The sequence below is a fragment of the Anolis sagrei genome, chromosome Y (assembly GCF_037176765.1).
Source record: "Anolis sagrei isolate rAnoSag1 chromosome Y, rAnoSag1.mat, whole genome shotgun sequence".
Classification (NCBI taxonomy): domain Eukaryota; kingdom Metazoa; phylum Chordata; class Lepidosauria; order Squamata; family Dactyloidae; genus Anolis; species Anolis sagrei.
Genome location: NC_090035.1, coordinates 47,023,672 through 47,051,469, shown reverse-complemented (window position 1 = coordinate 47,051,469; position 27,798 = coordinate 47,023,672). Strand labels below are relative to the sequence as shown.

The window sequence follows — 27,798 nt, the reverse complement described above, 5'->3', positions numbered from 1 at the left end:
ATGAACTCTTTTCTCCACCAGGGGCTCCTCTTGAAGCTGGCCAATCAGAGACCATATGCAAATAGCACCGCTGCCCAGCCAATCGGAATCTTGGAACTTTCAGGCTGGCCAATCAGAGACCACAGTGGCAGCCAATCAGAACGCTGCCACATACACCGCCCTTCCTCTGTCCGATACAAACAAACATTCTCTTTTATTATATATATAGATATAGACTAGCTTGGGGACCCGGTGTTGCCCGGGTTATTAGAGAAAGTGGGTAATGGCGGTTCTGTATGCCAAGTTTGGTCTTTATTGGTCTTTGGATAACGGCTGCATTATTTTCAGGAAGTGAGTGAAGGTACTTGAAGTCCCATCATCCATGGCCCATCCTCCTACAAACAGCAGCAGGATATAGAGTGGGTCATGGGGGCTCTGTGTGCCAAGTTTGGTCTTTATCAGTCATTAGATGAGGGTGGCAGTGGTGTCAGTAAGTGAGTGAAGGTACTGCAAGTTCCATCATCCAAAGTCCATCTCCTTTCAAACTGCAGCAAGATGTAGAGTGGATCATGGGGGCTCTGTGTGCCAAATGTGGTCTTGATTGGTAATTAGAAGAGTCCCATCATCCATGAATTGAGCAAAGGTACTGCAAGTCCCATAACCCATGGTCCATCCCCAGCCAAAACACACAAGGACGTAAAGTGGGTCATGAGGGGTCTATGTGCCACGTTTGGTCCTGATCAGTCATTGGATGAGGTTAACAGCGGTCTCAGAATGTGAGTGATGGTACTGCAAGCCCCATCATCCATGGTTCATCCTCCTCCAAACTGCAGTAGGATGTCGAGTAGGTCATGGGGGCTCTGTGTGCCTAGTCTGGTCTGTATTGGTAATTGTCTGAACCAGCCCCCTCTGGCCCTTTCCTTTCCTCTCTTTGTCATCTCGGAACCTTGGAATTGAGGCTGGCCAATCAGAGACCATATGCAAATTTCCTTCTTATGTCCCAGTTTCTGTCATGAACTCTTTTCTCCACCAGGGGCTCCTGTTGAAGCAGGCCAATCAGGGACCATATGCAAATAGCACCACAGCAGCAGCCAATTAGAATCTTGGAACTTTCAGGCTGGCCAATCAGAAAGCCGGCACATACACCGCCACACATCCGCCGCATACAAGTTTTGACTTTTATTATATACTAGCTTGGGGACCCGGCGTTGCCCGGGTTATTAGAGAAAGTGGGTAATGGTGGTTCTGTATGCCAAGTTTGGTCTTTATTGGTCTTTGGATAACGGCTGCATTATTTTCAGGAAGTCCCATCATCCATGGGCCATCCTCCTACAAACAGCAGCAGGATATAGAGTGGGTCATGGGGCCTCTGTGTGCCAAGTTTGGTCTTTATCAGTCATTAGATGAGGGTGGCAGTGGTGTCAGTAAGTGAGTGAAGGTACTGCAAGTCCCATCATCCAAAGTCCATCCTCTTTCAAACAGCAGCAGAATGTAGAGTGGATCATGGGGGCTCTATGTGGCAGGTTTGGTTTTGATTGGTCATTAGAAGAGGGTTGCAGCAATCTTTGGAAGGGAGTGGAGGTACTTGAAGTCCCATCATCCATGGTCTGTCCTCCTCCAAACTGCACCAGGATGTAGAGTGGGTCATTGGAGCTCCATGTGCCAAGTTTAGTCTTGAATAGTCATTGGCGAGGGTCTCAGTGGTCTCAGGAAGTGAGCAAAAGTACTGCAAGTCCCATCATCCATCTCCAAAGTTTTCCAAACAACACCAGGACGTAAAGTGGGTCATGAGAGGTCTATGTGCCAAGTTTGGTCTTGATCCGTGATTGGATGAGGTTTGCAGAGGTCTCAGAATGTGAGTGAAGGTACTGGAAGTTCCATCATCCATGGTCCACCCTTCTCCAAAACTGCAGCAGGATGTAGAGTGGGTCATGGGGGCTCTGTGTGCCAACTTTGGTCTTGATTGGTCATTAGATGAGTTTTGCAGCAGTCTTGGGTAGTGTAGGTACTTGAAGTCCCATCATCCATGGTCTGTCGTCCTCCAAACTGCTCCAGGATGTAGAGTGGGTCATTGAAGCTCCATGTGTCAAGTTTAGTCTTGATGAGTCATTGGCGAGGGTCTCAGTGGTCTCAGGAAGTGAGTGAATTGACTGCAAGTCCCATCATCCATTGTCAAATTCTTCCAAACCGCACCAGGATGTAGAGTGAGTTATGCGGGCTCTCTGTGTAAATTGCGGTCCTGATCCATCATCGTTGGGAGTTGTAATGATCTTAGGAAGGGAGTGCAGGTATTGCAATTTCCATCGTCCATGGTGCATCCTCCTTCAAACTGCACCTGGATGTAGAGTATGTCATGGAGACTCAGTGTGCCAAGTTTGGTCTTCATTGGTAATTGGATGAGGGTTGCAGTGGTATGAAGAATTAAGCAATGGTACTGCAAGTCCCATAATCCACGGTCCATCCCCGGCTAAACCACACCAGGACGTAAAGTGGGTCATGAGAGGTCTCTGTGTGAAGTTTGGTCCTGATCAGTCATTGGATAAGGTTAACAGCGGTCTCAGAATGTGAGTGGTGGTACTGCAAGTCCCATCATCCATGGTTCGTACTCCTCCAAACTGCAGTAGGATGTCGAGTGGGTGATGGGGGCTCTGTGTGCCTATTTCGGTCTGTATTGGGAGTGTTCTGACCCAGCCCCCCCCCCCCCCCGCCTTTCCTTTCCTCTCTTTGTCATCTCGGAATGTTGGATTTGAGGCTGGCCAATCAGAGACCATATGCAAATTTCCTTCTGTCATGCCCCGTTTCTGCCATGAACCCTCTTCTCCACCAGGGGCTCCTATTGAAGCTGGCCAATCAGAGACCATATGCAAATAGCACCACAGCGGCAGCCAATCAAAACGCTGCCACATACACCTTCCGCCCTTCCGTCCGCCGCCCTTCCTCTGTCCTATACAAACAAACACTCTTCTTTATTATATATACAGATATAGATATAGACTAGCTTGGGGACCCGGCGCTGCCCGGGTTATTTGAGAAAGGAATTGTATATCAAGGTTGGTCTTTAATAGTTATTTATATGACTCGCAGTTGTCTCAGGAAGTTAGTGAAGGTACTGTGAGTCCCATTATCTGTGATCCATCCTCCTCCAAACTGCTCCATGATGGAGAGTTGGTCATGGGGGTTTTGTGTGCCAAGTTTGGTCTTGATCGGTCATTAGATGAGTGCTGCAGAGGTCTTGGGAAGTGAGTGGAGATACTTGAAATCCCATCATCCATAGTCTGTACTCCCCCAAACCTCATCAGAATGTTGAGTTGGCCATGGGGGCTCTCTGCTCAAAGTTTGGTCTATATTGGTTTTTGAATGAGTGTCGCTATGGTTTCAGGAAGTGAGTGAACGTACTGCAAGTGCCATCATCCATCGTCCATCCTTCAAACAGCACCGGGATGGAGGGTGTGTTATGGGGGCTGTGTGTGCCATGTTTGGTCTTGATTATTCATTAGATGAGGTTTGCAGCAATCTTGGGAAAAGAGTGAAGGTACTTGAAGTCCCATCATCCATTTTCTGTCCTCCAAACTGCACCAGGGTGTAGAGTGGGTCATTGGGGCTCCGTGTGCCAAGTTTGGTCTTGATTAGTCATTGGCGAGGGTCTCAGTGGTCTCAGAGAGTGAGTGAGGTTACTGCAAGTCCCATCATCCTTCTCCATTTTTTTCCAAACGACACCAGGACGTAAAGTGGGTCATGAGAGGTCTATGTGCCAAGTTTGGTCTTGATCAGTCTTTGCATGAGGTTTGCAGAGGTCTCAGAATGTGAGTGAAGGTACTGGAAGTCACATCATCCATCGTCCGTCCTCCTCCAAAACTGCAGCAGGATGTAGAGTGGGTCATGGGGGCTCTGTGTGCCAAGTTTGGTCTTGATTGGATATTAGATGAGGGTTGCAGCAGTCTTGGAGAATGGAGGTGCTTGAAGTCCCATCATCCATGGTCTGTCCTCCTCGAAAGTGCACCAGGATGTAGAGTGGGTCATGGGGACTCTGTGTGCCAAGTTTGGTCTTGATCAGTCATTGGTGAGGGTCTCAGTGGTCCCAGGAAGTGAGTGAAGTGACTGCAAATCCCATCATCCTTTGACAAATTCTTCTAAACCGCACCAGGATGTAGAGTGGGTCATGCGGGCTCTCTGTGCGAATTGTGATCCTGATCCATCACTGTTGACAGTTGTAATGGTCTCAGGAAGGGAGTTCAGGTATTGCAAGTCCCTTCGTCCATGGTGCATCCTCCCCCAAACCGCACCAGGATGTAGAGTGCGTCATGGAGACTCAGTGTGTCAAGTTTGGTCTTTATCAGTAATTGGATGAGGGTTGCAGTGGTCTCAGGAATTGAGTAAAGATACCGCAAGTCCCATAATCCATGGTGTATCCTTGGCCAAACCACACTAGGACATAAGATGGGTCATGAGATGTCTACGTGCCAAATTTGGTCCTGATCAGCCATTGGATGAGGTTAACAGCGGTCTCAGAATGTGAGTGATGGTACTGCAAGTCCCATCATCCATGGTTCATCCTCCTCCAAACCGCCAGTAGGATGTCGAGTGGGTCATGGGGGCTCTGTTTGCCAAGTTTGGTCTGTATTGGTAATTTTCTGATGCAGCCCCTCGCCTTTTCCTTTCCTCTCTTTGTCATCTCGGAATCTTGGAATTGAGGCTGGCCAATCAGAGACCATATACAAATTTCCTTCTCATGTCTTCGTTTGTGTCATGACCTCTTTTCTCCACCAGGGGCTTCTATTGAAGCTGGCCAATCAGAGACCATATGCAAATAGCACCACAGCGGCAGCCAATCAGAACGCTGGCACATACTCCTCCCGCCACACGTCCGCCGCATACAAACTTTGACTTTTATTATATGCATAGACTAGCTCGGGGACCCGGCACTGCCCGGGGTATTAGAGAAAGTGGGTAATGGCGGTTCTGTATGCCAAGTTTGGTCTTTATTGGTTATTGGATAACGGCTGCATTATTTTCAGGAAGTGAGTGAAGGAACTTGAAGTCCCATCATCCATTGTCCACCCTCCTCCAAACAGCAGCAGGATATAGAGTGGGTCATGGGGGCTCTGTGTGCCAAATTTGGTCTTTATCAGTCATTGGATGAGGTTCACAGAGTTCTCAGAATGTGAGTGAAGGTACTGAAAGTCCCGTCATCCATGGTCAACCCTCCTCCAAAACTGCAGCAATGTGTAGAGTGGGTCATGGGGGCTCTGTGTGCCAAGTTTAGTCTTGATTGGTCATTAGATGAGGGTTGAGCAGTCTTGGGGAGTGGAGGTACTTGAAGTCCCATCATCCATGGTCTGCCCTCCTTGAAAGTGCACCAGGATGTAGAGTGGGTTATGGGGGCTTTGTGTGCCAATTTGGCCTTGATTGGTCATTGGATGAGGGTCGCAGTGGTTTTAGTAAGTGAGTAAAGATACTGCAAGTCCCATCATCCATGGTCCATCCACCTTAGAACTGCATCAGGATGTAGAGTGGGTCATGGGGACTCTGTGTGCCAAGTTTGGTCTTGATCAGTCATTGGCGAGGGTCTCAGTGGTCTCAGGAAGTGAGTGTAGTGACTTCAAGTCCCATCATCCATTGTCAAATTCTTCCAATCTGCACCAGGATGTAGAGTGGGTCATGCGGGCTCTCTGTGTAAATTGTGGTCCTGATCCATCATTGTTGGCAGTTGTAATAGACTTAAAAAGGGAGTTCAGGTATTGCTGCTAGTCCCATCATCCATGGTGCATCCTTCTCCTAACTGCACTAGGATGTAGAGTGCGACATGGAGACTCAGTGTGTCAAGTTTGGTCTTTATCGGTAATTGGATGAGGGTTGCAGTAGTCTCAAGAATTGAGCAAAGGTACTGCAAGTCCCATAATCCATGGTCCATCCCCGGCCAAACCACACCAGAACGTAAAGTGGGTCATGAGAGGTCTATGTGCCAAGTTTGGTCATGATCAGTCATTGGATGAGGTTAACAGCTGTCTCAGAATGTGAGTGATGGTACTGCAAGTCCCAACATCCATGGTTCATCCTCCTCCAAACTGCAGTAGGATGTCGAGTGGGTCATGAGGCTCTGTGTGCCAAATTTGGTCTGTATTGGTAATTTTCTGAAACAGCCCCTGGCCTTTTCCTTTCCTCTCTTTGTCATCTCAAAATCTTGGAATGGAGGCTGGCCAATCAGAGACCATATGCAAATTTCCTTCTCTCATGTCTCCGTTTCTGTCATGAACCCTTTTCTCCACCAGGGGCTCCTGTAAAGCTGACCAATCAGAGACCATATGCAAATAGCACCACAGCGGCAGCCAATCAGAATCTTGGAACTTTCAGGCTGGCCAGTCAGAATGCTGGCACATACACCACCACACCTCCACACTTTTGTCCTCCTCATACAAACTTTGACTTTTATTATATGTATAGATAGATATAGATGATATAGACTAGCTTGTCCGTCCTTCCCCAAATTGCACCAGAATGTTAAGTTGGCCATGGGGGCTCTCTGTGCCAAGTTTGGTCTTTATTGGAAATTGGATGAGTGTCACTGTGGTCACAGGAAGTGAGTGAAGGTACTTCAAGTCCCATCATCCATGGTCCATCTTCCTATTAACTGCACCAGGATGTAGAGTGGGTCATGGGGGCTCTGTGTGCCAAGTTTGGTCTTGATCAGTCATTGGATGTGGGTCGCAGCGGTCTAGTGAAGTGAGTGGAGGTACTTCAATTCCCATCATCCATGGTGTGCCCTTCTCCAAACTGCAGTATGATGCAGAGTGGGTCATGGGGGCTCGGTGTGCCAAGTTTGGTCTTGATCCATCTTTGTTGGGAGCCACAGTGGTCTGTGGGAATGGATGGGTTTAAAAGTACTATAAATCCCATCATCCTTTGTCCATCCTCCCCCAAACCGCACCAGGACGTAAAGTGGGTCATGGGGGTTATGTCTGCTAAGTTTGGTCTAGGTCTGTCACCCGTGCTAGTCACATTGGTCTGTGAAATTAGCAGCCAATCAGAAAGCTGCCACATACACCGTCCTCCCTCCGCATACAAACACTGACTTTTATTATATACATAGATATAGATATAGATATGCCGGTAGCCGCTACCTTTTCCACCCTCGGCTTAATCTTGAGTCAATATGTTTTCCCTGTTTTTTGTGGCAAAATTGGGTGCTTTGGCTTATCTTCCGGCTTATACTCAAGTATATACAGTATTCATAATAAAGGATCATTTTATTATGGGTCCTGCATTTTAGTAAAAGACAAAGTAGCTTTTCAGCTCAACTTTACTGCACTTGATTTTAGCCAAAAGGCCAAGAAGCTCGGCTTTAGAATGCCCTGTAAAAGTATACGTCATAGTGCCCATTACCAAATAATATCCAACAAAAGTAATATAAATTATTCAGAGGAAAAGTAAGTCATTAATTTAGATGTAACTAGCGGTGCCCTGCCACATGTTGCTGTGGCCCAGTCTGTTGATCTGGAAAATAAAGTAATGAGAAAATGTTGGTTTTTAATAGATGTAATTTCTTTCTTCTTGTGGGTAAACAGTACTTCTTGCTGTTTCTTTGTCAGTGTTGATGTGGAGATTGTCTGGTTTGCCTACTCTGGAACATGCAACATATTACTGTCCTTCTTTAGGGGTCCCTTTCAAATCTATGATACTATATCTGTGTGTGTGTGAATCATATCTATCTATCTATCTATCTATCTATCTATGGCTGGATGGCTCTCTGTCAGGAGGGCTTTGATTGTGTTTTCCTGGTGAAGGGAGTTGTACTGGATGGTCTTAAGTATTTTCTGTTGGTCATGGGGCTTCTGTGTGGGAAGTTTGCCCCAATTCTGTCGTTCGTGAGGTTCAGAATGCTCTTTGATTGTAGGTAAACAGTGAATCCCAGTGACTACAACTCCCAAATGTCAAGGTTTATTTCCCCCAAACTCCATCTGTGTTCATATTTGGGTATGCTGAGTGCTTGTGCTGAGTGCTTGATGGTCCAGATCCATCATTGTTTGAGTCCACAGTGTTCTCTGGATGGAGGTGAACTATGTGAAGAACCCTTACCTTATTTACTGCCAGGATGCAGGGCCTGGAAAAGCCTGTGAGCGTAGAAAGATAGGAAATGGGCAAGGCAAAACATCAGCATCCATTTTGGAGAAGGGAGACGCCATCTTGAGTGTAGTTCAGAGCCGGGGGTCGTGTCCTAGGCATTAGACAGCAGGGAATGGCCGGGATTGGTGTAGAGAAGGGGGGGGGGGGGGGAGTTTAGGAGAAGCTGAGAGGAAAAAAGGAGCGTTTTAAAAGGAGAGTGAGGCTTGTGTGTTAGAGAGGAGTTGGAGTGGATAGTTAGGGAGAGCAGTTGTAGAATAAGAATAGTAGTGAAGATTTAGTGAGGAGTCTAACTTGAAAATAGATTTTAGATAGTTATTTCAGAGGAAGGACTATTTTCTAGATAGACCCTGTGTATTGGGCTGTTTGTAGTGAAGAAATCTATTTTGAGGGGAAAGTAAATTCCCAGTTGTGACCATAACTGAATCCAAGCACTGTACTATTGAATGCAACCAACAAGCTTTTTTGTGCCTGTGAAGTTCTCTTCTATTTTCACACTACCACAGACTGTGTGTGGATATATTAGATAAGAATATAACCTCTCTGAAGAACTCAACAGCATTGTATCACAAAGAAGTGTGTTACTTGTTTCCCTCAGCATTAAAAATAGAAATTTAGCAGCATCAGCCAAGCTAGAAGAAACAGTCACAGTCAATAATCTTCAGTCATCATCCATTATACAATAAAAACTTACACAGTTAATATTTCTACCTGTTAAACATAAGAATAGTTCCTTTCAAAGTAAATAAGCCCTTTAAAATGTGGTTAACCCTTCACAATTGGTGGCAGCGAGTGAAATCTGATTTATCCGATCTTTATAAACGACAACTCCAAAACTCAAGGTCAATGCCCACCAAACCCTTCCAGTATTTTCTGTTGGTCATGGGAGTTCTGTGTGCCAAATTTGGTTCAATTCCATCGCTGATGGAGTTCAGAATGCTCTTTGATTGTGGGTGAACTATAAATCCCAGCAAGTACAATTCCCAAATGTTAAGGTGTATTTCCCCCAAAGTCCATCTGTTTGCATATTCGTGCCAAGTGTGGTCCAGATCCATCATTGCTCGAGTCCACAGTGCTCTCTGGATGTAGGTGTACTACAATTCCAAAACTCAAGGTCAATGCCCACCAAACCCTTCCAGTATTATCTGTTGGTCATGTGTGCCAAGTGTGGTTCAAATCCGTAAATCCCAGAAATTAGAAGTACATTGTTATAAAAGTGAAAAAGTAGCGGGCAGGAGAACCAGTTGGGAGAGACCCACCTCCCACCAGGCAGGTTTGGAGGCCGCCAAAGGCAAGAGGGGTGTCGGGTCATGGGAGAAATCGAGGCCCCGGCTTAGGAGAAGACGGTAGGCCTCCCGTCTTGTGTTGTTGCCCTTGGCGGCCCCCCGCAGCTTCCATGCCCTCCCTGGCCGTTAGTGCTTACATCGGCCTGGTGGGCTTTCTCAGGCTGGGGTTGCAATCTCTGCTGGTCTTTTTCCGTCTGTGTATCTGAGACAGCAGCGGGACCGATGGGGTAGAGGGAGGCAGACAGGCAGCAGTGCGCATGCAAAGGGCGACTTGGGTGCAGGGGAAGCTGGGAAATGGAGTCCTTCCTCCTCATCATATTCCTCCCGAGGCCTCTGCACATGCTCCGTGTTTTTAGGGTATTGTGAGTTTGTGTTGTTGCGTATTGGTGTTTGGAGGGTTGTTGGTCATACCTTGGGGGAAGAGGTATTAGCAGGCCAAATTTGGTGAGATTTCGTCCGGTGGTTTCTCTGTTTTTGAGCGCCTAAGGACGCCCTTAAGCTTTTTATATAGACAGATAGATATAATTGTCTAAAACAGTAATCTTAACATTGTTTTCTGTAATCCTTTAGCTTCAGCTAAAGTTTTGCTACACTAAAATAATCTGATAATCTCTAGGGATTATAGCTTGCTCTAAAAACATCCAGTGGAAACAAATTTTTGAATAATAAAGTATCAGACAACAGTTTTAAAAGAAGTTTGAACTTAGAACTGTTAGACCTGATTTTTGAGATTTAGCATTTACCTAGCTTTGAAATGCCAGCATTTTTTTCAGAAAATAAAAGGCTTTCTTCTGGCTTAAATGAATTATTGGTTAAATTCCAGTAGAAAATGGAGAAACGGACATGTCCCCTGAAGAATCATGGGACCACAAAGAAGAGGCCATTGAGGCAGTTTTAACATGTGGCCCCTCTGGCGGTGCAGGGCCCATGGATGAAGGTATCCCTGAAATGATGGAAGAAGAGGAAGAAATACCCACACCGAAATCGCTGGTGGCACCACCTGGGGCTCCCAAAAAGGAGCACGTCAACGTCGTGTTCATTGGACACGTAGGTGAGTTGTGAACAAGGACACCGGACAAGGGTAAATCTCATGTTCCCTGTCCTGACCTTCACAAGACTCACTTTTTAAAGACTTCCAATGCATTCCTCTCATCCAATTCTTTAGATATATAAAATCTCCCTCAGTAGAATAGGTGTGTAGTATCATTATTATCATGAGTTTTGGATTGCATTCTATTGCCACTATAATTGTATTTAAATGGTGTGTTTTAATATGTGTAATATTGCATGTATTTTATATTTTATGTTGATAAAATATAAAATACACAGTTGGTTAATCACCAGCAGCAATAGATCTTACCAATCGAAAAGTTGGCAGTTTGAAGCTTGGGTTGGGGTGAGCACCTGATGTGGGCAATCCAAAGGAAGGAGGAAGTCTATGATCAAGGCTCTTTATTATAGAGGATGGAGTGACAGCACCTCTCTGTGGTCAGAATTGAGCACAACTTCCAGGATGCTGAAGCTGGGGAAAATGCCGGCAAAATACCTCTGTCTGTTGTCTGTCCTGTCAGTTCAACAGCATTGAATGTTTACCACATATGTGTTCTGTGATCTGCCTTGAGTCCCTTCGGAGTGAGAAAGGTGAAATATAAATGCTATAAATAAATAAATATGTTTTGGCTTTGTTGCACCCTGCCTCAAGGCATTGGGAGAAGTGGATAGCAAATAAAATATATTATTATTATTATTATTATTATTATTATTATTATTATTATTTGAGTAGGAATTTGTATTATGGGAAGCCCCTTCTATCAGTATGAGGCAGATTGCGCTCTGTAACACGATTTTTGTTCCTGAGTTATAAATGTCATTTCCTAATTGTTCAATAATAAAAACATGGAAAAAATTATTAAACTGCAAAGTCTTTGTTTTGTGGAAGGGACATTCTGCTATAGCACATCTTGCTATCGTTTTTCCATGACTATCCCATCGCATCTCAGCCAATTCAACATAGATTGTGGCAGACACAAAAACAAAGTTTCTGGAGTAGACGAACTACTTTCAAAGTCAATATCACACAATGAAACAAGAATCATATTTTTAAACCAGGAACAGAAAATTTTTCAAATTTTATTACATAGTGTTTTGGGACTCTCTGGCCTGTCTGCTTGAGTGCCTTTAAAACTTTGAGCACTAGTCTTCAGGCTTGAAGCTGATTCAGGCTGAAACTCAAAATATCTGGAAAGCAACAAGATTGTCTGCCTTGATCTATTTCAGTATCAATTATTCAAAATTTGAGGAAGCCGTCTTTAACTTGAAGTATTGTTCCACTTTGGTTTCCCCTTCTCCTTTCACTGGTAGCTTGAAATACCGTACCTCGGTAGAATACATGTCTTTCATATTTCACCTTTTAAACATGAAGGCACCAAAAGTATTAATGTACTACTTTTAGCACTTCCAAAGACTTATGTATTAAGACATTTCTTTTATATATATAATATGTATATTAATTTTTTTCAAATACAGTGTTTTTAACGCAAGCTCAGTAAGGGGAAGGGGAGGTGGGATTCCAATAACCGAAATGTGATCAACGAACATATGACAGAGTCCTGGTGGAGAAGAAAAAGAAGAAGAAAAAATAGAATATGGTTTGGCTTCTATTCTTATTCTAGGCAGCACATGGTCTTTAACTATTTTTTCCCATTTATTGGTCTAGGTAGTTTTTCCTTATATCTTTATCCACCTCTCTTTCAGAAGCTGTTTTCTCTCTTACTTTTCGTAATTATCTTTGAATTCTTATTTATTTTCTGTATATTCTTCAAACACTGTCCAGTCTATTTGTTTCATTGGTCTTCCTGTACTTTTACTCAAAAAGAAGCTTAATTTATCCATATCTTTTATCTCTGAGAGCCAAGAATCAAGACATTATACACCATTATATGACTAAAATATCAGTATTGAAAATGCTGGATTTGGTTGCTGTTATGTCCAGATACTTGTCATGTTTACACAAAGAATTCCAGAGGTAATATTTCTAGTGGATGTTTTCTTAGTGTTTCTATGGAAGACGGCTCGTTCCGTGGATTTATTTAAAATACTTGCACCCCATTGTTTAATAAGAACGACCCCAAAGCAGGGGACAAGATTGTTGTAATATACAGCCTCCTGCTCTCAATGCTTGCAGTAAACCAGCTATATAGAAATGTGTTATGTAGCATTTCTGCTGCTATGTCAGGTTTGAGGGGGGAAAGCAAGGGTTTGGAGCAGATGTCGCTCAAGAGCAGTGTTTCTCAACCTGGGGGTCGGGACCCCCGGAGGGATTGCGAGGGGGTGTCAGAGGGGTCACCGAAGACCATCAGAAAACGGAGTATTTTATTTATTTTATTTATTGTATTTGTATACCGCCTTTCTCAGCCTTTCGGTCATGGGGTTTCTGTATGGGAAGTTTGGCCCAATTCTATTGTTGGTGGGTTCAGAATTGATTGTAGGTGAACTATAGTAGTAGCACTTTAGCACAATTAACATTACTGCACACCGTACTTTAATCCCTACACCCCTCCTATCTTTTCAGCACTTTTAACTGTGTACCCCTTTCGCCGGCCAAACCAGTTTTTAAATATGTCTTGATGTATTGTTATTGCTGTCTTGCTAATTTTTGATTTTGATTTGCTTTTTGATTTTGAATTGCTTTGTTATTGCTTGTTATGTTCTCTATTGTACTGTGTTTTGTGGCTTCGGCCTGTGTAAGCCGCATCGAGTCCTTCGGGAGATGCTCGCGGGGTACAAATAAAGTTAATAATAATAATAATAATAATAATAATAATAATAATAATAACTATAAATCCCAGCAACTACAACTCCCAATGTCAATTCCTATTTTCCCCAAACTCTGCCAGTGTTCACATTTGGACATATTGAGTATTTTTGCCAAGTTTGGACCTGGTCCATCATTGTTTGAGTCCACAGTGCTCTTTGGATATAGGTGAACTACAACTCCAAAACTCAAGGTCAATGCCCACCAAATCCTTACAGTTTTTTTTCTGTTGGTCATTGAAGTACTGAGTGCTAAGTTTGGTTCAGTTCCATTGTTGGTGGAGTTCAGAATGTTCTTTGATTGTACGTGACTATAAATCCCAGCAATTACACCTCCCAAATGACAAAATCAATCCCCCCCCCCCCAACCCCACTAGTATTCACACTCGGGTGTATTGGGCATTTGTGCCAAATTTGGTTAAGTCAATGAAAATACACCAGATATTTACATTACAATTGATAACAGTAGCAAAACATACAGTTATGATGTAGCAATGAAAAGAATTTTATGTTTGGGGGGTCACCACAACATAAGGAACTGTATTAAGGGGTCGTGGCATTAGAAAGGTTGAGAAACACTGCTCAAGAGTGATGCAGGTGTGTCTAACTCAGATATGGGCAAATTTCGGCTATTAAGAATTGTGGGGGTTGAAGTCCAAAACACCTGGAGGGCTGAAGTTTGCCCATGCTATTCTAGCTCCTCTGTTCCTTCCTTTATCACACCGAGAAAAGTGGCAGAGAAAGGACATTGTCATGGTGAATTCAGATAGTTAAATACTATGAGTTAAGTCACTTGGACATGCTTTGAAAATCTGTCGTCTTAAAATTGCTCTTTGTAAATTTTTTTGTTAGATGCTGGCAAATCAACAATTGGAGGACAAATAATGTAAGCAACTTTTTAAAGCTCTTTTATGCTTTCTAGTATTTCTTACATCTGTACAAATACATAATTGCTTATAAGTATACATTTAATAAAGCAATTGCCCGGCTTTTCCCTGTTTGTTTTATGTCACTTTTAGCTTCTAGTAAAGGTGCAGTTGTTACGAGAATGTGTAATTCATTTATTCTATTTTGTGGAAGATTATAAATACATTAAAAAAGGCATTAACACAGATACAAGTATCAATGAAAGAAAAAATAGAAAGAAAAAACTTCATTGTAACTAATGAAAGCTGTGACATCCATTTCTAGGTATTTGACTGGCATGGTTGATAAACGAACGCTGGAAAAATATGAGAGAGAAGCTAAAGAAAAAAACAGAGAAACTTGGTATGACACTTGTGCCTTTAGATGAACAGTCTACAAATTATGCGGGACCGATATTTCAATGAATTCCTTTTTTCCTCATTGATAACACATTTGCTAATAGTGATTCAGATAGAGGTGGGGGCATGGGGAATGTAAGTTCTGGCTTAAGGCCGGCTTGATGGACTTATTTATTTGTTTGTTTATTTATTTATTTGCAGTATTTATATTCCGCATTTCTCACCTCACAGGGGACTCAGGGCGGATTACAATGCACATATACATGGCAAACATTCAATGCTGATTAGACATACAACATATATAGACAGACATATATAGACAGACATATATACACAGAGGCAATTTAACATTCCAGCTTTCTGGCTTTCATGAGGGTATGCTCAATTTGGTTCACAGGGGGAGCTGCTGCTGCTTCATCATTCATTTGTGACACCAAGTCCTTTGACGGAGTACTTCTTCATTCTTCTGCATGCTGCTGCAAGGTTTTATGGTGTTGTAAATTAGTTAAATTCGCCTCCCCACATAAAGTGGTACCCAAATTCCTACTTGACAGATGCAAATGTCTTTTGGGCGGCAAAGGATGACAGCAAGCTACACTAATGGTCGGAAGCTCACCCTGACTAGGGCTGGCTTCAAACTCATGACTTCTCGGTCAGTAGTGATTTAATGCAGCTGGCTATCAGCTAGCTGCACCATATAGCAGCAAGCATACAAACAGAACTTTGCAGAACTGTTCCTGTGTTTTCAGTTGCATGCCAGAATACAGCCATGATACAGGTGTCTCAATGAAGCCCAGTTTAGGTTTGCTGAGAATATGCAGATATAGTACTGTGTATGTGTGCTATGAAAAGTATTCATGTAATCTTGCTGCTTTGTTTTGTGGGTAGGTATCTCTCGTGGGCCTTAGACACAAATCAAGAAGAACGGGACAAAGGTAAAACAGTGGAAGTGGGCCGAGCCTATTTTGAAACGGAGAAGAAACACTTCACTATTTTAGATGCTCCAGGTCACAAGAGCTTCGTTCCAAATATGATTGGTGGAGCTTCTCAAGCTGATCTAGCTGTGTTGGTAAGGAAGGGGTCATTCATTTCCTTGTGTTTAAAAGTATCACTTCAAATGTGTCAGTAATGCACAGAAAGGTATGCTGAATCAAAACTGCTGTACAGTTTTTGGAGCTAGTTTTGAACAGCTCTTTTGCTTTACGTGCCTATATGGAGGACTTAATTGGCAGATAAGTAGCAGCTGAGTTCATAAAATGGGATCTTTAAGGTATTTCAAATTGTTCATTTGTGGAAATTCAGTCCTTCTTACTGACCACGTTATTATTATTTGCCAGCTGTTCATGTGATATGAGAAGGTCAAGGAATTATACTGTAGCTCAGGGTCTGACTGATTTGGTTTCCTTTCAAATTAGGTTATATCTGCAAGAAAAGGAGAATTTGAAACTGGCTTTGAGAAAGGAGGGCAAACAAGAGAGCACGCCATGTTAGCAAAAACAGCAGGAGTCAAACATTTAATAGTCCTTATTAATAAAATGGATGACCCAACTGTGAACTGGAGCAATGAGAGGTGAGTACTTCGGACAACTTTTTAAAATTAGATGTTGACTCTCTGGTTTAGGGTTTTTCAGTATCGTTGATGCCTTTTGCATTAGGAATGGCGTTCTCGTTCTGAGGAAAGCTAAAGGAGCAATCTACAACTCTAAGTGAGACCCTTGTGCTATCTGATCAAGGCAGGAAGACAAATTCTAAACAGCTTTATCTACACCGTCTCTCCCTCCTTCCATTTTTATTTTCCACAATTGCCAGTTGGTCAAGAATTATTCTCTATATTTGTGTGATCATAGTAATTTATTACAGCATTCTTCCTTTCTTTTTTTGGGAAATGTTTCAGATATGAAGAGTGCAAAGAGAAACTTGTGCCATTTTTGAAAAAAGTGGGCTTCAATCCCAAAAAGGACATCAACTTCATGCCTTGCTCGGGGCTAACTGGAGCAAACCTAAAGGAGCAGTCTGACTTCTGTCCTTGGTATACGTACGTATTGGGTTTTATATATCCAGCTTTTCTGTATGACACACAACATACAATCCAGTAAAATCACATAAAAAATTTAAACAGTAATTGAAAGTTTGCAGCAAGAAAAACAATAAAAAATAGGAGCCTAAAATGACTGGATGAAAGGGCTAACCATCACATCTAGGGTGCACTTCCCTTTTCCTTAGTCTGCTATAATGAAGTTGTAATGGGTTTTTGTAAGAGTTTGTGTAAACAGGCTCAAAATATTGAGCTTGATGTGAGGATAAAAACAAAGTTTTCCCAAGCGGTGAAACTTTGCACTAGCAGAACTGTACCATTTGAGATACAAACTTGTTTTTACTGTGTTTTAATATAATTTTCCAGGTGTGAAGCACCTATAGTTATCAAACTAAAGAAACATTAGCAGTTTTCTGGCATCATTGCAGATGGAAGTTGTGTCTCTAAACAAGGCGCAAAATGCACTATAGACTTTTATGCCAATGTAATCCCCCTTCCCTTTCTTTCAGTGGACTCCCGTTTATTCCCTATCTGGATAACTTGCCAAACTTCAACAGATCTGTTGATGGACCAATAAGGCTGCCAATTGTGGATAAATATAAGGTACACTATTCATGGCCACCTTGATAGAATGGAAGTGTGCCTTACCCTACTGCCCTAAAAAAGAAGGTTTTAAAGAGAGAGTCAGGGGGATGCTGCAGGGCATTGGATTATTATGTGTCAAACTTGACGGTATTTTAAACTGTGTGTTTCTTTATACAAAGGACATGGGCACAGTGGTTCTGGGAAAGCTGGAATCAGGCTCTATTTGCAAAGGACAGCAACTGGTGATGATGCCAAATAAGGTACGGTATGTTTTCCTTTTAAGAAGTGTTCCTCTTTGCTGTTGAGCCTGTAAAGTAACTCTTGCTTTGGAAAGCCTTGTGATAATTAAGCTCCTTTTTTGTACTTTGAAGATGTTAAGACATTGGTGCACAGAAATAGACATATAGACAGCCTCGTTTTACTCAGAAGAGCTGGTGACATTTTTACCACTCTTTTTAAAATAATATCTAAAGAGATGCCAGGGATTTACACTTTGGTGTTAGTACTGTAATGTCAGTGGGCAGAAAGTTTTTGACTTCACACTGAGAAAATCCCTTTTTTTCTCCCTAAAGTGTCACTGGCAGCCATGAACTTATTAGGAGAAAGAAAATGGGTCTTCTTAGGAACATAGAGGCTACATTCCAGTTCTCCTGAGGAGTATACATCCCTTCTCGGAGAACAAGTAGAATCAGTTTGATTGGTTTATTGGTGGATACAAATGAACTTTCACTTTCTTCCATTCATTTTCTTGGCTCAGTGTATAACATGATGCCAAACGGAACTCAGGTTTGTATGGATATCCCCACAATAGTTTTTATATTAATATAAGAAGAATATAAGCTCGAGCAGCTTGGAACATAAGAGAATTAACTTGTATCAGGAACAGAGCAGTTATCTCCTTTTTTAAAGTATGGTGTTAGTTGTTGGCCAGACTTGCAAAACAAAGAAACATTTTTACTTGCTAGCTGCAAAATCGGTGTTATTTTCACAGGCAGAAAGTCCTTTTCAGCTTAAATGTTTTCTGGCCCATTTAAACCCTGTTTGTGGTTCTTTTTCTGTCCTATTCTCATTGGGTCTTCAGTTTCATGGTTTATTTATTTATTTACAGTACTTATATTCTGCCCTTCTCATCCCAAAGGGGACTCAGGGCGGATAACAGAACACGTATACGGCAAACATTCAATGCCGATTATACAGTAGCAAGACAGACAAGAAATAGAGGTATATATAGGCTTTTTCTCATCAATCGACATCTTTGGAGGCTGTGCTCAGTTCTGGCCACAGGAGAGTGCTGTCACTTCACCTCCTTGCCGAAGAGCTTTCTTTGTTTGTAAACTTTCCTCCGAAACGCTGTGTCTAAAATACCTCTCCGCTTAATGTGGTTCCTATTCATCTACTCACATTGCTATTTTCGATCCGCTAGGTGGGCAGGGAGCAGGTCTGAAGGTCAGGAGCTCACCCTGACCTGGCTTTGAACTGTCAACCTTTCCGTTGGCAAGATTTGCTGCAGCTGATAATTAACCTGCTGTGCTAAAGCCGATACATTGCAGAAAAGTTTCATGACCTTTTCTACAATGACTGTAAGCTCCAGATTTAAATATCAATGAACAAACACAATTTTAAAAGTAGGATTTGTCATCTCTTCCAAAGCTATATGATAGTATAGAAGTGTGCCTTACCCTATTGCATAATTGGAGGTCCCATGATGAGACGATGGGAGGAGTAGAGGGCTTTGAAATGGAGGGTTAGATCTGCCTTGACTGAGCATAGGAATGTTCTGCTCAGAGAAGATGTCTGGGCCTGATGTGGAGAAATCTCCCCATATCAAAGCAAGGTCTTGTATAGCATTTCTACAGGCTGGAGAAGGAAGTCTGCTTCCATCTACCCAGGTGCAAGTGTAAATCTTACAAGGGATGTTTGGGGCTTGAATAGTGGATATAAGACACTCCTTTGGCCTGTGTTTTCATCCCCAGGGTGTGGGAATACAGCCCCAAATATATTTCTAAAATTTCATCAGAGGAACGAATGTGGCCTGTTTCCAAAGGTTTATCCACAATCAAAGCACCCCCAACAGATGGCCATACAGCTTCTGCTTAAAAACCTCCAGAGAAAGAGCCTCCACCAGACTCAGAGGCTGTACCATATTCCATTGCAAAATCTGCTCTGCCAGGAAGTATTTCCTAATGTTTGAGTGGAATCTTTTTTCCTGCCATTTGAATCCATGGCTCCATTGTGTCCTAGTCTCTAGAGTAGTAGCAAACAAGCTTTGCCCCTTCCTCCTCAATATGACTTCCTTTCCAGTATTTAAACAGGGCTCTCGTGTCCCCTTCTTCCACTTGAACTTTAGGAAGAACTTCCTAACGGTAAGAGAGAGTGGTTCAGCAGTGGAACTCTCTGCCTGAGTGTGGTGAAGGCTCCTTCTTTGGAGGTTTTTAAATAGAGGCTGGATGGCCATCTGTCGGGGGTGCTTTGAATGCAATTTTCCTGCTTCTTGGCAGGGGATTGGACTGGATGGCCCAGGAGGTCTCTTCCAACTCTATGAGCCTATATTCTCTTCTCAGCCCTTTTTTTCTCCAGGCTAAATATGACCATCTCCCTCAGGAATTCCTCATAGAACTTGGATCTGCATGTCTCTGAATGTAAATTGTTTTACAGCATAAGTGAAGTCTTATAAGTGAATGCTCCATGTCATAAAAGTCCTGCATTTTTCCTTCAGCACAATGTGGAAGTCCTTGGCATCCTTTCTGACGACGTAGAAACAGATGCTGTTGCTCCCGGTGAAAACCTGAAGATCCGACTGAAAGGAATTGAAGAAGAGGAGATCCTCCCGGGATTTATACTCTGCGATATTAATAACCTGTGTCATTCGGGACGCACCTTTGACGCTCAGGTACTTGTAGTAAATGTCTCGTGTTTTACTTGCAATGTGGACACTAAAATGGGATGACACTTTGGCCAATAGAACTTTCAGGGGCAACACATTTTAAGGCAAAGGCGGGGGAAAGCATTTTGCCTCCTTTTTTGGTCCTTAACCTTCCTTTTGGGTGTTTATGTGCTGCTGAAGAGCATCCCTATGGACTTACTCTGTTTTTACTGATTTTAGATAGTGATCATTGAACACAAATCCATCATCTGTCCAGGTTACAATGCGGTGCTGCATATTCATACATGTATTGAAGAAGTTGAGATCACAGTAAGTACAAAGGCTCTCTCATCCACTTGTATGAAAGTGTTTCATTGGCTTCCTGATATAGAAGAGTTGTTCAAAGTAGAAAGGTAGAAATAAAGTGATACTTAAAGGGACCAACAAATAGAAGTTAGAATCAACAGGCAACAAGCAGGAGGCTTTTAGAGGGTTTAGTAGGTGTTGATTTAGAATGTGTATAGGTTGCATGTGGTAGATAAAGGTTAGCTAGTTTTGCATATAATGAAAAATGTTTTACGGTAATTTTAATTTCATGTATTTGATCAGTGTGGTTTTTTTTGTTTGTATATTTGAATAACATACAAACATACATTCTTCCAAATCATTTTGGAAGAAAAAAAAGGTATTCCATTGTTGTAAAAGTTTCATGGGAGGGTGGTGAAACAGATGAATTCTTCATTCCATGTTTTGCTGTCCATAGTCATTAACTTCACTATTGTTAGATGTATTCAGTGGCATGTCGAATGGCTTAATTTTTAAAAGGGGACTTGAATTGCATATGTAATTTGTTTTTTAAAAAACCAATCACTGTGCCAGCGAGAACATAGAAAACATCTGATAAATTAAGCCGCAAAGATTAAAACTAAAACTACTTGTGAAGGGGATATAGAATTCCACCTGGCTTTGTTGGGTTTCATTAGAGTTAATTTTATAGCTTCCTCAACATTTTTCTCACAGAAGTTCTGTGACGTCAGTCAGGTTGCAAAACACAGGAAGTCGCCATAGGAGTTTCATAGATGATTGTGGATTTGAACCAGGTCTCTGTCTGCAATATTTATTTATTTATTTATTATTTACTACATTTATATACCGCTTTTCTCCCCCTAAGAGAACTCAAAATGGTTTCCAACATTATAAAAGCAAAATTCAATGCCGTACATACATGTGAAAACCAAAAGATAATCACAAGACAATAACATATAACTATAAAGTAACCTAATCAAATTAAAACATAAAAGAACATTTAGGCATCAATATAAATAAAACAGAGTAAACAGAGTCCCAGAAGAACTATGGACAGAAGTCCGCGACATTGTTCAGGAGGCGGCAACAAAGTACGTCCCAAAGAAAAAGAAAACCAAGAAGGCAAAATGGTTGTCTGCTGAGACATTGGAAGTAGCCCAAGAAAGGAGGAAAGCAAAAGGAAACAGGGATAAAGGGAGATATGCCCAGTTAAATGCGCAATTCCAGAGGTTAGCCAGAAGAGACAAGGAACTATTTTTAAACAAGCAATGCATGGAAGTGGAAGAAGACAACAGAATAGGAAGAACACGAGACCTCTTCCAGAAAATTAGAAACATTTGAGGTAAATTTCAGGCAAAAATTGCTATGATAAGAAACAAAGATGGCAGGGACCTAACAGAAGCTGAAGAGATCAAGAGAAGGTGGCGAGACTATACAGAAGATCTGTATAGGAAGGATAACAATATCGAGGATAGCTTTGACGGTGTGGTGAATGAATTAGAACCAGACATCCTGAGGAGTGAGGTTGAATGGGACTTAAGAAGCATTGCTAACAACAAGGCAGCAGGAGACGATGGGATCCCAGCTGAACTGTTTAAAATCTTAAAAGATGATGCTGTCAAGGTGATGCATGCCGTATGCCAGCAAATATGGAAAACACAAAAATGGCCATCAGACTGGAAAAAATCAACTTACATCCCCATACCAAAAAAGGGAAATGCGAAAGACTGCTCCAACTTCCGTACAGTGGCCCTTATTTCTCATGCTAGTAAGGTAATGCTCAAGATCCTGCAAGAAAGACTCCAGCAATACATGGAGCGAGAGCTGCCAGATGTTCAAGCTGGGTTTAGAAAAGGCAGAGGAACGAGAGACCAGATTGCCAATATCCGCTGGATAATGGAGAAAGGCAGGGAGTTTCAGAAAAACATCTATTTCTGCTTCATTGACTATTCTAAAGCCTTTGACTGTGTGGATCATAATAAATTGTGGCAAGTTCTTGGTGGGATGGGCATACCAAGCCACCTTGTCTCTCTCCTGAGGAATCTGTACAAGGACCAAGTAGCAACAGTAAGAACTGACCATGGAACAACAGACTGGTTCAAGATTGGGAAAGGCATACGGCAAGGCTGCATCCTCTTACCCAACCTTTTTAACTTGTATGCAGAACACATCATGCGATGTGCGGGGCTTGATGAATGCAAAGCTGGGGTAAAAATTGCTGGAAGAAACATTAACAACCTCAGATATGCAGATGACACCACTCTGATGGCTGAAAGCGAGGAGGAGCTGAGGAGCCTTCTAATCAAGGTGAAAGAAGAAAGCGCAAAAGCTGGGTTGCAGCTAAACATAAAAAAAACCAAGATTATGGCAACAAAAATGATTGACAACTGGAAAATAGAGGGAGAAAATGTGGAGGCCGTGACAGACTTTGTATTTCTAGGTGCAAAGATTACTGCAGATGCAGACTGTGGCCAGGAAATCAGAAGACGCTTACTTCTTGGGAGGAGAGCAATGTCCAGTCTCGATAAAATAATAAAGAGTAGAGACATCAGACTGGCAACAAAGATCCGCCTAGTCAAAGCCATGGTATTCCCTGTAGTAACCTACGGATGTGAGAGCTGGACCTTAGGGAAGGCTGAGCGAAGGAAGATCGATGCTTTTGAGCTGTGGTGTTGGAGGAAAGTGCTGAGAGTGCCTTGGACTGCGAGAAGATCCAACCAGTCCATCCTCCAGGAAATAAAGCCCGGCTGTTCACTGGAAGGAAGGATACTAGAGACAAAGTTGAAGTACTTTGGCCACATCATGAGGAGACAGCAAAGCCTAGAGAAGACAATTATGCTGGGGAAAGTGGAAGGCAAAAGGAAGAGGGGCCGACCAAGGGCAAGATGGATGGATGGCATCCTTGAAGTGACTGGACTGACCTTGAAGGAGCTGGGGGTGGTGACGGCCGACAGGGAGCTCTGGCGTGGGCTGGTCCATGAGGTCACGAAGAGTCGGAAACAACTGAACGAATGAACAACAAAATAAATAAAAATGTAATGTTGGTTTGTGGGATTAACATAACTCAAAAACCACTGGACAAATTGACACCAAATTTGGACACAATTCACCTATCAGGCCAACAAGTGACCATCACTCATAAAAACACTGAAAAACACAGCAGAGGCTTAAAAAGCAAAAAACAAAACATCACAATGCATGTGCAAAACTACATATATAGGGAAACTCACATGTATACACAGATATACCTACACGCATATACACACACAAAACACATACACAGAATGGGCCACAGCAACGATGGCAGGGGATGGTTAGTAAGGCATAACAAAATTAACATGTATATTAAAACCCACCGATAAACAATATGATTTAAAAACAGTTATTAAAATCATGCCATCCAAAATTAAGTCCATAGTCGTTCTATTCATCCCTTCACTGTTCCTTATTATTTTATTGCACTACGAGCTTTGCTGTCTGAAAGCTTGATCACATAACCATGTTTTTACTTTCTTCCAGAATGTCAGGAGGTATGGGGTTGCCTCCTGACATTCACTACATCCCAAAAGAATCTTAACTTCTTTCCTGTCGTAGTCACTGTGAATCGTACATTTGGTCCAGGCGCAGAGGTACATTTGGTATCTCTGCACCTGTGCAGTGCAGCACTCGGAACCTTCTAGAAAATAAAAATGACAGTTTACACCCCAGCTAGCCACGCCCACCTCCCCTGAGTATATATAGCCCGTGGGCGGGGCTTGCCGGCAGTTCTCTTAATCCGCGCTGTTAAAAGCGAGCTATAGTTTCTGTTTAACGGACTTTTTACTGAGGTACCTTGACAATTAGACTGCCTTTCGACCATTCTACTGCCTATTTCCTAATTATGGCGACCACTTCGTTCAAAAAATGCACCAACTGCCCAAATTTATTGCCTGACACTGACAGGCACACCCTTTGCCTCAGCTGCTTGGGCGAGGGCCATTTGATGCAAGCCTGTTCTGTCTGCCTATTATTTACACCACAGACGAGAAAAAACAGAGTGTCCAGGCTGAAGGCTGCCCTCTATGAGAGAGCACTCCTTCCCTCAGCCTCCTCTACTGAGCGACCAAACTTACCTGTTGTGGGCCCTTCTGTAGTATCAATGAAAAAGAAGCCCAAAAGACCTAAAGACAAGGCGCCCCAAAATGGCCGCCGAGCTTCTGCTCAAAAAACGGCCTCTGAGGGATTGGAGGCAGGCACTTTAACTGCCTCTCACAACGCAGTCATTCTGCTGAAATTGAGAGCACAGAATGACGAAGGGCTCCCTCTACCGGCACCAAGGCCTGTTCAGCCTACAGAGGCGACACCGGTGCGTGCTGTGCATGCGCGCGAATGAGAGCCGATTCCAGGGGCAAACTCGACACTGTCAATGCCCATTTTGTCACCTCCATCCACAGGATGAGCTCAAGGCTCGATTACTATGGGGATCAGTGCCCCAGATATTGCCGCATCGGCTTATCTCTTGGCTGTCCCTCAGCTAGCGGGGAGCCTGGCTGTAGGAAGGTTCTTCTGAAGCCCCTCCCACTGCGAGAGCCGACGCTCCTCTCCCTCCTGAAGCCACCGCTACTGTGCAACAAGAGGAAAGGGATGGTCGGGATTGGGCTTCACCTAGCAACGAGGGTGCAACAACTTCCTTGGCACAAACAACACCAATGCCTATGTCTGAAGTCTTCCGCCAGCCGTGGCCGCTTAGATCATTCCGGCGCAGAAGCAAGTGCCCTAGGCGCTCCAGGTCGCCTTCAAGGAGGAGCGCACAATCCTGGCATCGTCGATACCGTTCGGGATCTAGAAGCAGGTCCCGCGCTCGTTCCTCCTCTTCTTCTTCATCTTCCTCGTCCCCCTCTTCCTCATCCTCTTCATCCTTTTCAAGCCGCTCAAGACGCCGTGGACGCCCCCGCCACCCCTATCCACCTCAGTGGGGACACTCTGCCATGGGTCCTATGCCATTCCAGGGCTATTGGCAAGTGGGCCCGTCAGGCCAAATGATGTTATACAGTCATCAATACCAGCAATGTCGATGCCCACATTGCCACCTCCTCCAAAGAGGGAGGACTTGGGGGCTACAGCTGCCTATCCCTCTGCTGATATGGATGGCCCTTCAACTTCTGCTGCAACTGCTCCTTCGGCCTCCATAGAAAAGGCCCCTTTTGCAGTTCAAACTTTGTGTAGACCTCCTGCTATGTCATCCTCCGCAAACCAAACTGTAAACAATAACAATAACAATACTGTGTTGACCTCTTCACAAGTAACAAATACTGTGATGCCTACCAATCCTGTGTTGTCCTCTCCACAAGATGACTCAACCCCTCAGGAACTGGCCAATATGTCTTTGCCTGATGTGCCTCTGCAAAAACCAATTGAACTGGATAGTTCTGAGGATGATTCTGATGTGCCTGAATGTGCGCAACAGGGAGGTGGGGAAAGTGCTCCATTTATCCATCCAGCAGAGATTAACAAGTTTAATTCATTGATAGAGAGAATGAATAAAGCACTGGACCTACCGGCCCCAAAGCCCCCTGAGCATGTGGAAGATCCCATGTTCCCCTCTAAGGAGCAGGTCGTTTTGCCCGCCGCCCCTCTACCTATTCTGTCATACCTTCTTAAGTTGGCACGTGTGGCAGACATGTCCCCCACATTGGTTCCAGCAATTCCAAGAAGGCTGGATTCCTTATATAAAATTGATATTTCCTCTGTTAAATGGGTGATTTCTCCCCCGCAAACCCAACATTATAGTAGGGGAGGTCGCTAAGACTAAACACCCCAAAAACTCTCTTACCACTCCTGATAGGGAAAAAAATATATATACCTTGGGGGAAAAGGCACATCTTTCGACAGGCCTCCTTACACGCATGGCACACTATGCTACCTATATGAGTGGGTATCAAAGTTTTTTGTGGGCTAGTATGATGCCGTACATTGAATCATTACCATCAGAACAGCAGTGCCTCCCTAAGGACTTATAGGCCGAGGCACTCACACTGTCAAAAATGCAAAGGGATTTTGCTAAACATTTAGCAGAAATGGCTGGTAATTTATTCTCAACTGCAACCTCAATTAGAAGACATGCATGGTTGTGAGCCTCTAATTTGTCAGAGGAGGGGAAGGCGCTAGCAGAAGACCTCCCCTTCTTGGAGGGTCTTTTTAACCCTGAGACAGATGTCAGAATAAAAGAAAAGCAGGATGTCAGGCAAGCTGCGAACAAATTTGGCTACGTTTGGCAGCCTTATTCTCAGCAGAGACAATGCTGGCAACCGCCAGCCTCCAATTTCCAAAGGAATTCCGAAAATTCCTTTATGGGAAGCTTTAGAAATCGAAATTACACATCAAACAGATTTCAGTCTGGGAGGAGGAACCCCTACTTTCCCAGATCTAGATCTCAAAATTTTGCCAATAAGACCAAACAACAAGCTACCACCAAGAAGCGACTTTGACGTTCCCACCCTTGATATATGTGTTGACAGTTGTGAGGACTACATGCCAGTTGCAAGTAAGTCATCCTCTAAGTTTCATGAAAGGTCACCAATGTTCGGTGACAGGTTAATTCCCTTTTATGATACATGGGCACATATCACAACAGACAAATGGGTTTTGTCTATAATTGCTCACGGGTACTCGATCGAATTTACTGACCTTCCCAGGGTGGGTCACGTATGTAGTACCCCTCCTTCCAAACCACTGTTAGAAGAAGTTCAGATGTTACTGGATAAGGGAGCTATCTCCCCCCCCCCCCTTGACCCTTCTGCTGTTTCTCTGCTCCTTTTTTCGTTATTTCCGGATCAAGAGGGGTACACCTAGTGGTAACGCACCTACCAGGGGAGCAGAATTCTTTAACGGACTCACTCAACAGAAATCCTCTTGCAAACCACGAGTGGTCTCTCAATAGCTGGGAAGCGAACAGACTCTTTCGGGCATGGACGTTCCGGAGTACACCTGTTCGCAACACGAACCAACACCAAGTGCGCCCTTTTTTTTTGCACGTAGCCATGCCTCCTTGAAGGAGGGGTGTCAAGGGGACACGTTCTTACAAAATTGGTCAAGCTGGTCAATGTACGCTTTCCCACCCTTTCCCCTCTTGCTGAAGGTTGTGACAAAGATTCAGAGGGAGAACACCCAGTGCATCCTGTTGACACCTTGGTGGCCCAGGCAGCCCTGGTTCTCCCCTCTACTTCTAATGTCAAAGGGGGTCTTCTTCCAGCTTCCAGACAGAGTAGATCTCCTGACATCTTAGAGCCGCCGCAAACTAGCCTCCTGCGAGAGCAAACTGTGCCAGCAGGTCCAATGACATTGAAGACTTTGCCTCTCTCTCCACCTCTTTCTCCGTGCCAGCGTGGTTTTTCCTTTGCTAGGGCAGCTATGCCAGTGTACTCTCGCTGTCGAATTCTGCCAACAGCGAGAGTACACTGGCATAGCTGCCCTAGCAAAGGAAAAACCACGCTGGCACGGAGAAAGAGGTGGAGAAAGAGGCAGAGAGAGAGGCGGAGTCTTCAGCGTCATCGGACCTGCTGGCACATT

The 27,798-nt window shown here is 43.5% G+C and overlaps 1 protein-coding gene across 1 annotated transcript in view; it reads left to right on the top strand.

Moving 5' to 3' along the window:
- The window catches only part of LOC137095183 (eukaryotic peptide chain release factor GTP-binding subunit ERF3A-like), a 64,174-nt gene that overhangs the window by 21,417 nt on the left and 14,959 nt on the right, over positions 1–27,798 (top strand). The window contains 10 exon segments of the mRNA XM_067461548.1: positions 10,207–10,434; positions 14,049–14,082; positions 14,388–14,465; positions 15,350–15,530; positions 15,877–16,031; positions 16,356–16,496; positions 17,006–17,099; positions 17,261–17,341; positions 19,798–19,971; positions 20,185–20,274. Of these exon segments, the coding sequence (XP_067317649.1) occupies positions 10,207–10,434; positions 14,049–14,082; positions 14,388–14,465; positions 15,350–15,530; positions 15,877–16,031; positions 16,356–16,496; positions 17,006–17,099; positions 17,261–17,341; positions 19,798–19,971; positions 20,185–20,274 (1,256 nt within the window).